This window comes from Zootoca vivipara, chromosome 11 (genome assembly GCF_965207765.1).
Source record: "Zootoca vivipara chromosome 11, rZooViv2.hap1.1, whole genome shotgun sequence".
NCBI lineage: Eukaryota > Metazoa > Chordata > Lepidosauria > Squamata > Lacertidae > Zootoca > Zootoca vivipara.
The window spans coordinates 28,603,090-28,617,902 of NC_142594.1; the positions used below are offsets into that span (position 1 = coordinate 28,603,090).

Consider the following 14,813-nt stretch of genomic DNA (forward strand, 5'->3'; position numbering starts at 1 on the left):
CCTTACTTAGTTGCACATCATTCCCATTGGAACCAGTGGGACCTAAGCCATGACTAGCTTATATTGCTGATTTTAAAGGGACCTAAGTTCAACTAATGTACTGTAGTCTGTATCCGAACCATTTTAGCTAATTAAAAAACAAACCTTTGGATTGCTTCCCTGCTGATAACAAAAGCTTCCCTTTGCTTATGATGTTAACTCCTGATTGCTTTATTGTGTGTTTCTATTGCTAGTTTTATTAATTGGCAATTTGTTTGATTCAGGTATGGATGGAGAACCACAGAATGGACAGAATGTCGCATTGACCCTTTACTAAGCCAACAGGATAAACGTCGAGGAAATCAAACAGCTCTGTGTGGAGGTGGGATTCAGGTTCGGGAGGTATATTGTGTGCAAGCTAATGAAAATCTCCTCTCCTATTTAAATACCCTTAAGGAAAAAGAAGGTATGTTTGAAACCATTACGAATGAATTACCATAAATGTTAAACCCTCCAACTTTACCATTTTCAGTTCTCTTAAAATCACATTTCAGTTATAAAGTATAAATGTTTTCTGAGTTATGGCATTTGTGGAAATGTGGAACATAATGACTACAATACCGGGCCACAAATCAGGGAGTCTCTCTGGTTTGATTCTCATTGTTGCTGTTAATGCACTAGGTTGGCTTAGGCCACCCATTCTCAGCCTTATGTCCCTTCACCTGCAACACAGGTGATAGTAACTTTACTGGGTTATTGTCAGGATGAAAATCACATAATGTGCATGAATCAATTGGAAGTGTATACAAATGTGAAGTCTTATTATTATTATTTTTAATTGGCCATTGTTTCTCAACTGAATGTTAGGAATTGCTAGTTCAGCACCAAATACCCACCTGCTTCAGGTATCCAATGAGCAAAGATGCATATCTTGTAACTCAGTCCTTCATACACCTGTTACCTGAGACCCTTTAACCAGAGAACTGGGGCTGGCATAGGACACATACAACGTATGTGCTCTATCACTGAATTCTACCCTCTCTACTTATTTGATTGCCTTCAAGTTCCTTCACCATGCATAAAGGATCTTGCCAGCAAAAACAGTTGATTCTGTCATGCAATGCAGCTCCAGGTTGGTGACCCAGACACTGTTTGGGGTCAGTGGTATCTGTTGTTTACTGCAGCCATATGCATTGGGGGACCAGGACAATGCTAGCTTTGTGAAATATATGAGAGCAGCCAAGTGATAATTGTCATCAGAAAGAAAACTATTTCTATTTTAAAATCCATTTGTAGTTCTTCAGTAGCTCAATTTCTCATTTAAATGAAAAGTTTATCTTTACATTCCCTTCTTATATTACCTGAAAAATCCCTTGAGTGTCACATCCCCTCTTCTCATTTATAGTGGGCAATGTTCCATTTAACAGTGCGTTGGTATGATCTTCCTCTTTTTTGCATGCCTCCCACAACTTAAAGCTGCCCGTGCCAATCTTGTCCTCTCCAGATGTTTTATTTATTGAATGAATGAATATATATGCCGTCCCTTCATCAGAAACAAAGCAGAAACTTTCTAAAACAGTTAAAACATTCCAAAAGCAATTACAATTAAAAGTATCCAAAAGCAGTTACGGGTCAGGACTTTCTAAAAGCAGTTAAAAACATTGTCCCGTGCAATGATCTTAAGGTTGCCAGGAACAGTGTTCTTGAGCCAAATGCTTGGTGAATAGGAATGTTTTCATATTCCTCCTGAAAATTAATCATGTTAGAGACAGGCACACCACACTAGGGGAGGGCATTCTACAACTGGGGAACCACCACTGAAAAGGCCCTGCCACAGGTCAGCACTAACTGGGTGGCCCCCAGTGGCAGTGCCACCACAGCATCACCTCCAAGATTTCATGTGGTAATACTAACACCTTGAATTGGGCCTAGTAGCTCACTGGCAGCCAGTGCAGAGCTTTCTGGACTGGTGTCACATGTTCCCATCGGGGCTGCCCACTTACCAACCTAGCAGCTGCATTCTGCAGTGGCTGTAGCCTCTGGACCATCTTCAAGGTAGCTCCACATAGAGTTTTGGACTAGAGCCCCAGGCCACATTGATGTGCTGGTTGGGAGTGATGAAAGCCCTTGTCCAAAACATCTGGAGTACATCACATTGATAAAGGCAGCCTTAAAGTTACAGTATATTTATGAAATCTAAGAAATGTTCCATGGGCATGGAGATTGCAAAAGAAAAAGGCTCTGTGGACCACCCTGTCATGGAATCAGCATTCTATCAGGTTAATCTCTCTCTAACAACTTGTAAAAACGAAGAGACTTTCCCTTCTCTGTATGTACCAGCATTGAAATGGGAATTTTACAAGTTCACAAAACTCTTGATAACTTGCACTTGCGGAATTGCACGGGAGAACTTACCGGTGGATTGTATCTTTAAGTAAGTGACATGGTCTAAATAAGTGAAGCAATTGTATGGTAGAATAAAACAATATAGTTCCCACCCCTTCTTTAATGGTATAAAACAATTCATAAAACCCAAATAAACTTAAGTAAAATGCATCCTAGCCCACAGTTTCGAACGACCTGAAACACCCACAATGTATTCTGGCATTAGGCTGTACACATTGACTTTTAAGGAAATACAGCCACAGAGGTGTCCTTAGCTTGTTTCAAATAAGAATGATGTTTTAGAGACCCAGAGCACACGGAGGTGTTACTTGAGAAGGCTAGATAGCCAAGAGCCGATTTTGATCTAGATACTTGGATCAAACCATTCTTGCTCTGCATGTGGCACATATTTCGACCCAATAATAATGATGGAAGTGCATAATTTTCATAATGCAGACCATCTGAGAGGACAGGGAAATCGACCAGTCAATGAGGAAGAATCAAAATCTTTGTACCATTTAGATGGTGACAGTAAGTCTTGCATAAAGAAATACATTAATAAAGCCAACAGCAAATTTCCAAAGGGGATCAGGATTTCAATAGTCCATAACATCTTTCCTTAGTATAGGCTGACATCAAAGCTATTCTTGTTAGAATATGTTAGGAGAACTGGAAAGTATTGAACTGCTCTGTCTCAGTAACCTTCCCATGAGGTTCAGCTAGTAAAGAGAGAAAGTTGAGCTTATGTTTATAAAGCTGTAGGAGGCAGGAGGACATCACGGGTAAACTGTATTGAGATTCCTATGTATTATTTAAAGGTGATGTGACCATCCCACACCTGCTCTCTCTCACACACACACAGGAAGATAGGCCTGCATATACACGTAGGGACGGACACACACACACACACACACACACACACACACACACACACCTACCTCCCACTTCTCTGCCAGTCTGTGCCGATCAGCACAGGTTGAACTAGGGAATGGCAGACAAACAAAGGAAACTCAACCACTATAGCTGTTAGATGCTCCATACTTGCAGTGTAAGCTGTGTATTCTAAGCAGCTTGTTCTGTCTTAGGCTGTATTAAAAACCCTCCGTTCTCTTGTATTCATGGCAGTCTTTGTCCCTGCTATTTCAGAAAGTCAGTCACAGAGCACATCGAGGGCTAGTGCTGCACCACTTCTATCAATCACTTTTGAAATAACAGGTATGTAATTGAGGCCTTCAGTCTGACGTTTCAATGAAACATGTCTAAGGACTCGCTCTCCAGTTTGAGAAAAGTATGATGGCTGTATAGAGAACACGCAGCTCTATATAAAAAAACAGTTTCTCTGTTTCTGAAGCTGTGGGCTTTCACATTAAAACGTTGAAGATATTAAAAAGAATGATAAAAGAGCATAACTGACTACACTTCCACATGCATGGAACAATACGGATAAACTAGACATTTATTTCTCATATTCCTTTTAATGCATTTAGAGGCTCCTGGTGAACTTTACTTCTTGTGCTGTACAAAACATTGTGACTTACACTTTCTATTGCTTATAAACCTTAATTCAGAAAGTAAGGGGTTCCTTTCACTTGCATGTGCAAAGCTGGGATGCCTTCCAGATGTTATTGGGCTTTAGTTCCCATCAACCCCAGCCAGCATGGCCAATATAGTCAATAATAGTGGGATTTGTAACCCAACCACCTCTGTAGGCACTACACTGACTACTCTTGGTTTGGAGAGCCTTTGGTTGTTATCACGAAAACTTTCTTGGCAGTGGCCACACAGTGAAATTTGATCCCTTTGGATGCTAGGCAGGCCTCTTCTAAGTTGACCACAAAGACCATCTTTTTTTCCTAAAGGCCATTGGTGTTTTCTATGCCAGGAGTATAAAATGCAGGTGATGTTGAAGTCTGCTGCAATTCCTTTTTCATGGCTGTGTTGTTAATTTCTGTGCTGGGATTAGGTTTTAGTGTTCTAAATGAATACTGTATTTTAAATGGTTTTTTTTTGGCTGTGTATTTATGTTGTGAGCCACTTTGTGGAGCAATAAATTATGCAATTTCATTGCAGCCTCAGTTACTAGAGTAAAGGATTTCCTAGAGTGAAGTAGCTTTGTTGGTAGATTAAAAAGAAACCTTCCTCCATATATGTGATCCTCTTCTGTAAATCTGATACAGTGAAATTGTGTAAGATGTTCCTCTATGGTTTGGGTTGGAGATAAAACTATAGCACCATTCAGAAGACTGGGCTGGAAACAGCATGGACCAGCTTGTCTTCTCTTTTTTTTTAAAAGCTAAAAATGGAGCCTTGGTGTTCAGAGGCAGTATACTTGTAATTGAGTTATCTCACAGCTTATGTGCTGTTTATGAGCCCCCAGAGGTTATGGCTGGCTATTATTGGAGAATCCAGCTAGTGAATTCTTACTTCATAAGTGTCTCTAACTAGTTTGTGTGATGTGCTCCCTGCTATCTCAAGAGTCATAGAAAGTTCCCTAAGGAGATACACTTTGCCTCTATTTCCTGTGCCACTGCATGCATGTACCCAGGGAAGGGATCCTCACAGGCCAGACAGATTTTGTCTGGCTGTAGCATACAGAAAGCACACTGCTGTCATTTCCCCCTCTTGCAGGAAATAGGAGTTTGAGAAACTACACAGCATATGTATTCAAGCTTCTTTTTCTTTAACAGTGTGGACTTCACACATGCATCCCTTAAGTGGTCTGAAATAGCCTTTTGAAAGTGGCATCATTGCTTATGGGGTGCAGCTGTGTTTTCGTTGCATGGAATGGAAGAACAGAATGCTTGGGAATTATGCAATATTTTCAGAGATTTCCAAACGTCATGTCTTGGATATGAACTAGCTCTAGTATAGCTTCTAGTACAGCTTCCTGGGCTCTAAGAGGGCACCAGCTTGAAGAAGAGCGAATTATAAAGAGATGAGAAAGCACTCTCTGATGGGTAGCAGTGTTGACTTGCAGCAAAGCTTCATTCATGTGTGTTGTCTTTTTCTTCCCTATAGCATCTAAGCCAGTGGACTACAAACTGTGCACAGGGCCGACACCTAGCACAACGCAATTGTGCCATATTCCGTGCCCCATAGAGTGTGAGGTATCAGCCTGGTCGGCTTGGGGGCCGTGTACCTTTGAAAGCTGTGATGACCAACAAGCCAAAAAGGGTATGTGCATTTTAAACGCATATTACGGTAGTTGCTTTTATTGCATACTGAGCTAAGTTAGAATAATGTTTGAGCTCTAGGTTGATTTTGACATAAGTCTTGTATACAGATAGAAGTAAGGCCAGTGTCACCAAAATTTGATCTGAAAGAGGCTGCCATGTTTGCTGCCAGTATTAAATAGGAATTCAAACAGGCATTACTGTCTTAGTTTCAGAACCATAAGGCAGTACTGTCTATCTGAATTCTTCTTTTATTGTAGCCATTGTTGATAATAAGGACTTCACTGAAGAAAGGGGTATGTGTTGAGATGTCTCCCAACCAAAGGAATGTATATGTCAGAGATTTAACTCTTTATTGTCACAGGTAACACAGTTGCTTCTACAGCTCTGGACACTGACGCACACCAATCTAGCGTTTAGGCAGCAATTCCCAGGTCTGCTCCATAAGGAGAAATTTCAGCAACTGGGGACTACTCTCCCTCCAGCAGTTTATGTACATTCCCCCCTGGGCTGCATGCACATAGCTAGAGACCACGCCTGCGTGGAAGCTGCTCCTGCTCTTCCCACTTCAGTTCTCTCCTGGTCCTGGTTAGGAGACAGTGGTGCCAGGGATAGTGGGGAAGCACCCGGCCCTTAACTGCACTGACCTGCCTCTTACTCCAGCTCTGAAGCTTCTCATGCCTCTGAAGCTTCCCCTTCCTCCTGGCTGGTACAGGTCCCCACAGACCACTGCCCCACTCCACCCCCATAAACGGCTCAGGACTGCAGTACCTCAAGGACCACCTCTCCCCATATGACTGTGATCATCATCTGAGGCCCTTCTTCATGTGCTTCCTCCACGAGAGGTCCAGAGGGTGATAACATGATGATAGGCCTTTTTGTGGTGGCTCCCTGTTTGTGGAATGCTCTCCCCAGGGGTCTCGCCTGGTGCCTTCATTATATATACGAAAACATTTCTCTGTATCCAGGCCTTTGGCTGATTAAACAATTTATGGATTTTTAAATGTGTTTGTGGGAGCAGGGCAGGGTGTTATTGGTTTGGGTTTTTTATGTACTTTGTGTTTTTATTTTGTATTTTTATGTGATAAACTGCCCTGTGAACTTCGGTGAGATGGTTGTATACAATTAATGTTAAGAAGCAGCTGCAGTGCTTTGGAGATCAGTAGAGGAAAGTCAGAAAACAGGGTGGACTTGCCAATATTTCAGAGAAGGAAATATTTCTGCAGAGAAAGTCACCTTCACTCACAAACAGAAATCCCCATGGACTTAGTTATGGCATTCTTGACACCATCCATCTGGAATGATTTGTGCTCACAAAATAGCCAAACATTCAGCTTCCAAAGAAATATTTTGCTCTTCAAAACGTTTATTTGTACATAATAAAACCATTCCTCTCAGCGAATTGCAAGCACATAGCGAAACTAGCCTTGAAGAACAGTCACACACATCTTAAACACCTTAGTCAAGTTCACCTACAAAGCACAGGTGGGAAACTCTACTCCTTACACCAGAGGCAAGTAATCTGCCACCCTCAAGATGTTGCCAGACCACAACTCCCACCATCCCTGACCATTGGGCCATTCTGCTTGGGGCTGATGGGAGTTGGAGCCCAACAACATCCAAAGGGCTACAGGTTCTGCACTCCTCCTTTCTACCAAAAAGGTTCAGGGAGAGTGGAACAAAATCAACCTTTCTCCTGTCTTACCTCCCCATCCCATCTAGCTTTTAAGTGTCCCGCAGCCCCAAGATACAGGAAGCGAACTGTGATGGGGATTGCTGAAAACCATAGAGAGGTGAGGGAAGCAGCCTTCCTTCTTCCCTGTGCTCTCCTTCTTCTCTAAATAGTAAAAAGGTAAAGGTACCCCTGACCATTAGGACCAGTCGCGGACGACGCTGGGGTTGCAGCGCTCATCTCACTTTACTGGCTGAGGGAGCCGGCGTACAGCTTCCGGGTCATGTGGCCAGCATGACAAAGCCGCTTCTGGCGAACTAGAGCAGCACACGGAAACGCCGTTTACCTTCCCGCTGTAGCGGTACCTATTTCTCTACTTGCACTTTGATGTGCTTTCGAACTGCTAGGTTGGCAGGAGCAGGGACCAAGCAACAGGAGCTCACCCTGTCGTGGGGATTTGAACCGCTGACCTTCTGATCAGCAAGCCCTAGGCTCAGTGGTTTAACCCACAGCGCCACCCGCATCCACATCTCTAAAGAGTAGACCCTACCTATTTTATATGTGAATGGGGCAAGTATCTGTTTAACACGCTGGCCCCAATGGTACCACCTTCATGCTGTTACCCTTTCTTCTGACCTACCATTTTTGCAATTTCTGCTACTTAGTCTGCACCTGCACCCACATTATTGTTGCATCCTTTCCTTTCTTTCCTTTCCTGTTGTTGTTTCCAGGGAGATTTACCCCCACCAACCTGTCTGTTGAAATCAGATTTGCACAGGTTGCAGGGGCTGGAGTATGCAAGAAAGAAGCTCTAGCTAGTCACCTCTGTTAGGGATGGGGAAGATGCAGGACCACACTGAGGACCCCTGAAAACCTGACATAGATCTTATTAGCATGGCCCAGTGCATAGTAGGCCTATTCCAAGATTTATCACAGTAATGGAGGCCTGATCCAGAAATATTTTAATCTCCTGACTAGTCGACTCGAAAAGTCCCTTTCCAGGCATAACTGCTCACATACCCCCATACAAGCTTACCCTTCCCCGCCTTCACATTTCAGCTTCATTTTGAACACAGCCATTGTACTGTAACTTTAAAATCTATTTTTTCTGCAACCTTGAGGCAAGTACAAGTTGAAGAGAAACATAATTCATTTTATTTTACTTATTCTCTTTCTGTCTTTGCCTTCCTCTGTTGGGCTCCTCTTGCCTTTGGATTTGGAAGCAAACTGACCTCTGCAGCTTACTTAAACCTTTTTCAGAAACGTTCTGCAGGAATTACAAACTTCCCTCTTTTTTGGTTGCTTGTTCCCATTTGCTGCTTTATCAGTACAAACTCTCCCCTTCCCTCTTTCTCATCTTTTATTTTTTAGGCTGCAGTCCTTTATCACCTACCCGGGAGTAAGCTCTATTGAACTCAGTAGGGCTTACTTTTGAGTAGATTGCAATGTACGCCAATTTCTTTTCATTCTCTTTTATTGATAAATATGTGTATTTGTCAGCTTTTTAAAAACCCCTCATACACTTATAATTGTGATCCTTCTCTTTCTCTTACCTATATTACCTGTTTCTGTTTCTCCTACACTTTTGTTCCATTCTGTTTGTTTTCCTTCAGATTCAGTTACTCTTTTTTTAATGGCCCACATTTGCCTCAGAGCTGCCTCACAAAAAGCTAAATATATTCCAAGAACTAAGAGCTGAAGCCTGGCTACACCTTGAACTGAGCGCTGAAGATCAAGGTTTTATGCCATGCCTGCTCTTCAGTCAGAATTGCACTTTTCTGGATTTTTGGGTGATCAGAGACTTACTTGAGCAGACTTTCTCCTCAGAGGTGGAAGATTAAAGTTTAGAAAACAAAGGAGACCTGAATATATTTGTTTTATGGTTGATGCTGTCAAATACTAAATCACATTTCCGATGCTGGTATGTAAAAAGATGGCAAAAAAGCCTTTCCCCCGCCCATACATTTAAAAAAATCAAACCTCCTATGACTGCTTTCATGAGACAGGAAGGGTCAAGCACACAAGTGAACAGCCTCACACATGGATTCTGTTCACATCCTCAAGTATATGAAAAGTATCTATATAAACAGAACAGGCAAATATCAAAGGGTATCTCCAACATTATGCAACATACACAGCGGCTGCACTTGAAATGTGTTTTTCAGATTTATCTAATACACACACACACACACACACACACACACACACACACACACACACCACATTTTTCCGTGTATAAGACGCCCCCATGTATAACACACTCCCTATTTTTTGGGACTTGAAATTAAGAAAATGCATTATGCACTATCCATGTACTGTATAAGACTAGGGTTGCCAGACTCACTACAGGACAGGACTCCTGTGCCTTTAATTGCCCTGCTCTCTTTTGAGTCTGGAAACCTTAAAGAAAAACCAGCAGACACTTTGTTTAATTTCCAAGCAAGACGACCCCTTATTTTAAACTTCAAAAATTTAGGAAAAATATAAACGGGAAAATATGGTATACATATTAACACTTGAACACGCAATGCAAAAGTCAGCAGTTCATTGGTAAGAGTTCCAATACTTTCAAAGTTTGGATATTTTGTTATTTCAGAGATGTCAATTACATAAAGTCTTGTACTGAACGAACATGTCACAGCTGTCTTTAGGAAGCACTTGGCAAAAACCATACAGTTTAAAACGTGAATGGGAAATGATGGTTATACCTCATGCATTGAAATCACCGTGATAATTGCTCCTTATTTCTCATACTCAAGGTTTTAAACTAAGGAAACGTCGCATTACAAACGAACCAACAGGGGGTACTGGCAACTGTCCTCATCTGCTTGAAGCCATCCCATGTGAAGAACTTTCTTGCTTTGATTGGAGGATAGTACGGCTGGAAGACTGCGTTCCAGACAATGAGAAGGAGTGTGGGCCTGGTACTCAGGTGCCACAGTTTGTCTGCATCAACAGTGATGGTAGGCTGATCTGCCCCTTTTCTGGGGTTTCTCGTTCATTTATTGTGGGGAGTTGGTGTTTCACAGGGGGGGGAAGGAGGGGGGGAGAAAAACCCCAGTCCTCTTGAGTTCCTATGATATGCACTAGGGTCCTGTGTGTACAGCAATGGAAAGTTTATTTTTATTTTGGCTTTAGCAGCCAACTGTTCTCCCTCGAAATTGCAAGCGTTGGCCCATCATTGTGGCACCGCCAAGAAGCTGTTCGACAACAAAATCTAGAGGTCACCATGTCAGCTATCCCTGGGATAGACAAATGCTGTGTTTTGAACTGTCTGCTGTTTTTTTAAAAAACAAACAAACACACAGATAGTGTTGAATGGAAGAAGAGGAAATTGTCTGAAGAAAATGGGAGATAAAAACAACCAGCTGCACTCGTGGGATTCTGCATTGTGGTTGTAGAGTTCTGATTAAACAGTGGCTATAGATTCAAAGCAAAATTTACTATACATGTTCCAGCAATGGATGTAGATCTTGTACTATCAGAAAGTAAAGACTGGGCTCGGATTAGTTCAAATCACAAACAGCTGGTGGGTTGCCAACATTCCTTTACATGTGCCAAATTTATGCGGATGGAACGGCAGTGTGAATGAGGGGTATGTGTGTGTGTAATTGTTGACAGGATGGTGGGGAGTTATCAGAAATGTGATGTGAACTCCCATGCTCATTCACTATCTGAGTTGCCATTTTTATCATGCATTTTGACAGGATAATTTTCACTAGTGTGAAGTGTCAATGTATTCAGTATTTCTTTAGAAGGTGGAGGTGGAAATAGAATCGGCAAAAAAGGAAAGGATAAGAATTTGCTTGGTAGATTGACTCACAAATTTCAATTTCATTTTTTTTAGTTGAATAGAATTCAGCTGGAAATTAATGTTTCCCTCTCTGTCCAAATGCAGATTAATACTAATCTGTGAGCTATTGTTCCTTTGGCACGTTAATAATATCTTAAGAAGCAAAGTGTGAGGGCACGAGTACATATTTTTTTTTAAAAAAAAAAACTACATGGGGCTGCCATTGAAATTGCACTACCCTTCATCCTTTCATCATAGGAATAGGCTTGGTTTGGCTGTAACATGTGGTTCAGCCCTTTGAAGTTGGTTTGACGGGTCATGTTGCGGAAGAATTCCATGGGCAAAGGAAACGCTATTGTATCGTGGTTTGAAAGGGAAACAATTACATCATATTGATTTTTCACAATAATTGCTATCTATGGCAACATGCATGTATAACATAATAATTGCTATATGGCAATATGCATGAATGTATTCTATTAAAAAAGGGACCCGGGTGGCGCTGTGGTTAAACCACTGAGCCTAGGGCTTGCTGATCAGAAGGTCGGCGGTTCGAATCCCTGTGACTGGGTGAGCTCCCATTGCTTGGTCCCAGCTCCTGCCAACCTAGCAGTTCGAAAGCACGTCAAAATGCAAGTAGATAAATAGGAACCGCTACAGTGGGAAGGTAAACGGCGTTTCCATGTGCTGCTCTGGTTTGCCAGAAGCGGCTTTGTCATGCTGGCCACATGACCTGGAAGCTATACGCCGGCTCCCTCGGCCAATAATGCGAGATGAGCGCGCAACCCCAGAGTCGGTCACGACTGGACCTAATGGTCAGGGGTCCCTTTACCTTTACCTTTCAACAACTTAGGGTTGTCTGTCAAAAAAAGGTGGGAGTTCCTGCACCTCTTCTTCTAGAAAAAATTTAATCACTGTATATACTTTGGTTTGCACAGCTGTTTTTGCATATGCATCAACCAGGTGTAAAGGCAAGGAGTAGTTTTGTTAGTAATTCTATAGTGTGCTCCAAACTGTCAATAAAATGCTTTTTTAAAAAAATGACAGTGCAAGTTGTGTGGCAGAGCCAGAGTCTTGTAAATGCTTCAGACAGATTGAAGCGAGAGGTCACCTGGTATGCGTTTAGCCGTTACACCAAATGTTATTTTGTAATTAAATTGGGCAGGGGGAATTGGAGTTGATTACTTGTGCACACAGAGCTGTATCTAGTCTTGCACTGTGACTCCAGATTTTGCTTTGTAATTGAGTTGGGGCTCAACTGGGAAAACTAAGAATTAGAGTGTAAGCTTTATTTTCATGTAGCTAGCTAAGCGCATCATATGTCCTTTGCCTAACAACCCTTATTCTCCAAGGTGAGTTTTATTTGTATGCTGCTGCATTTCCACAGTTCAAACCATGCTAATGGCAGCTTGCAAAATGAAAAAAACCCACAGAACTACAACATAATGAAAGTAGTCATATAAACAATAAATAGCATATTTAAAAATACAAAAACAAACCGAAATATTTTCACACAAATCACAAGATCTAAAATAAAGACCCCACTCCCACCAACAGTAACCACCCACTCCAACAACAGCCCCTAAACATCCCAGCCCAAGAGTCTGTTCAGCAGCCTCAGCTGTTGTATTTTGTCAGGTATGTATTACTGACTAGTTTGGGCTCTCCAGGGTCTCTGGCAGAGGCTTTCCCATGCCTTTCTACCTAATCCTTTTAACTTTTGGATATTTAACTTTTGCCCCTTCCCCATATGGCCATGCACATCAGAGTGTGGCATACCTTTGCACATGCAATAACATCAAATACGGCGAGAAAACACTTCCACAGTGTGGGACATATATAGAATAAACATGCAGTTTGCTATACAACAGCATATACTCTTTGGGCGGTGTTCAACAATGTTGAAGCGCAAGGACTTAGCGCTGTGCAATGGAAGTCACCATCTTCTCTCCCCTACACACACACCCTAGATCTTTTCTGGGGTCTCCCCCAACTCTCTGGAGCAGATAGGGCAGGGGGATAAGGGAGGCAAGCAGGGAGAGGAGAAGGAGGGGAAGTTTTGTTGCGCAAAGTGAAAGCCTTGCACTAGTCATGCAGTGGTGTCCAAACTATTTTCAAAGAGGGCCAGATTTGATGAAATGAAGGGCCGTGGGGGCCGACCAAAGTTGTTGACTTTTTTAGGATTGAAGTTGTTGAACTTTTTTATTATTTTACCCCAAAGTTGTTGAGCTTTTTAAAGGATTGAACTGCCACAAGGGCTGGATTAAACCAACTAGTGGGTGGGATTAGGCCGCTGAAATGGACTTTGGACATGCCTGGGGAAGTACTTTTGTTAGACACCATTTGGTTTTCTGGCACCCCCAGGCTTGTTGTAGTACATTATTTATAGGAAAATGTCTACACAAATACTAGTGAAGAGTAGGCGATAAGTTTGCACTCTGATGAACATCCACATTGGGCAGGAATGGAGGTATCTTCCTAATTGTACAGCCACATTACTGCTCAATGAGGTGATGGCTATAGCTGTCAAATGCTGTGTGTCTCAAGCAACACTCACAGGCATGCCAACCCTTTAAGTCATAGCTTGTCTTGAGATTTCTCGGGGTTGCTTAATGGCAAAGCTCAAATCAAATTACACAGTCCCGAGCTTTCATTATAAAAGAGGACATTGTTAGCCCTTGAGATTTCCAAGGGAAGGATGATGCAGCTGATGAGGAGGCTATTAGGGCATTGTCTTTCCGCATGAAAGTGAGTTAACTGCCTTTCTCCTTCTCAACCTGCTGCATACAATGTCTTCTGTATCATCTAAAACCTTTAGGAAATCCTGCATTTCTGTGCATGGTTCAATGTAAAAAAAAACTGTAACAAACTGTAAAAAGGGGGGGGGTAAAGGACCCCTGACCGTTAAGTCCAGTCACGAACGACTCTGGGGTTGCGGCACTCATCTCACTTTACTGGCTGAGGGAGCCGACGTTTATCCGCAGACAGATTTTCCGGGTCATGTGGCCAGCATGTCTAAGCCACTTCTGGTGAAGCCAGAGCAGCGCATGGAAACGCTGTTTACCTTCCCGCCGAGCAGTACCTATTTATCTACTTGCACTTTGACATGCTTTCGAACTGCTAGGTTGGCAGGAGCTGGGACCGAGCCTTGGGAGCTCACCCCACCGTGTGGATTCGAACCGCCGACCTGATCAGCAAGCCCTAGGCTCAGTGGTTTGGACCACAGTGCCACCCGCGTCTCATAGGATGACCAAAAGAAGGAGTTCAGCATTAGGGTCCTCCCATAGTTCTGATACCTCAGGGCAACAGCACTCAAGACTGTAAGGCTCCTAGTTCTCTCCCAGCCAGCTTCTGACATGAGGCTTTTTTAGGAAAAGTTTGAGGCAGGGCAGTAGCCAAGTGTTAGAGCACATGCTCTGTATGCAGAAGGTCCCAGGTTCAATCCCTGGTGCCTCCAGGTCGGATGGGGAATGTCTGCCCTCTGAACACTAGAGAGTGACTGCTAGTCCGTGTGCACAGGTCTGAGCTAGAAGACCAAGGGTCTGACATGGCATAAGAGACAGCTTCCTGCTTTCCTAAGTTTTGCTTGCTTTATCTGGTAATTTTAGGAGTGCCTTGACTGCATAGATGGAAATCCTTGCATACCTGAGAACGTGCTTCCTGCAGGGTGCAGTGCCTCGCAAGTGAAGCAGTCTTTAGTTAAAGGGAATGTTCTTAGTGAAAATGGCACTACTCATTGACAAAGTACAGCTAGGAAGTCTCCTCTTTGAAACCCTGGAGAGCCACAGTCTGTGCTGCTTTGAGCAATGGC

The 14,813-nt window shown here is 42.7% G+C and overlaps 1 protein-coding gene across 4 annotated transcripts in view; it reads left to right on the plus strand.

Annotated features, from left to right (window-relative positions):
• The window catches only part of THSD7A (thrombospondin type 1 domain containing 7A), a 282,061-nt gene that overhangs the window by 159,234 nt on the left and 108,014 nt on the right, over window positions 1-14,813 (plus strand). For 3 of the 4 annotated variants that reach the window (XM_035129456.3, XM_088653998.1, XM_088653997.1), the window contains exons 5-8: window positions 264-445; window positions 3,511-3,579; window positions 5,383-5,538; window positions 9,969-10,172. In XM_035129456.3, coding sequence (XP_034985347.3) covers window positions 264-445; window positions 3,511-3,579; window positions 5,383-5,538; window positions 9,969-10,172 — 611 coding nt within the window. The remainder of the gene's footprint in view (window positions 1-263; window positions 446-3,510; window positions 3,580-5,382; window positions 5,539-9,968; window positions 10,173-14,813) is intronic. The other variant, XM_060280749.2, reaches the window with a different exon arrangement.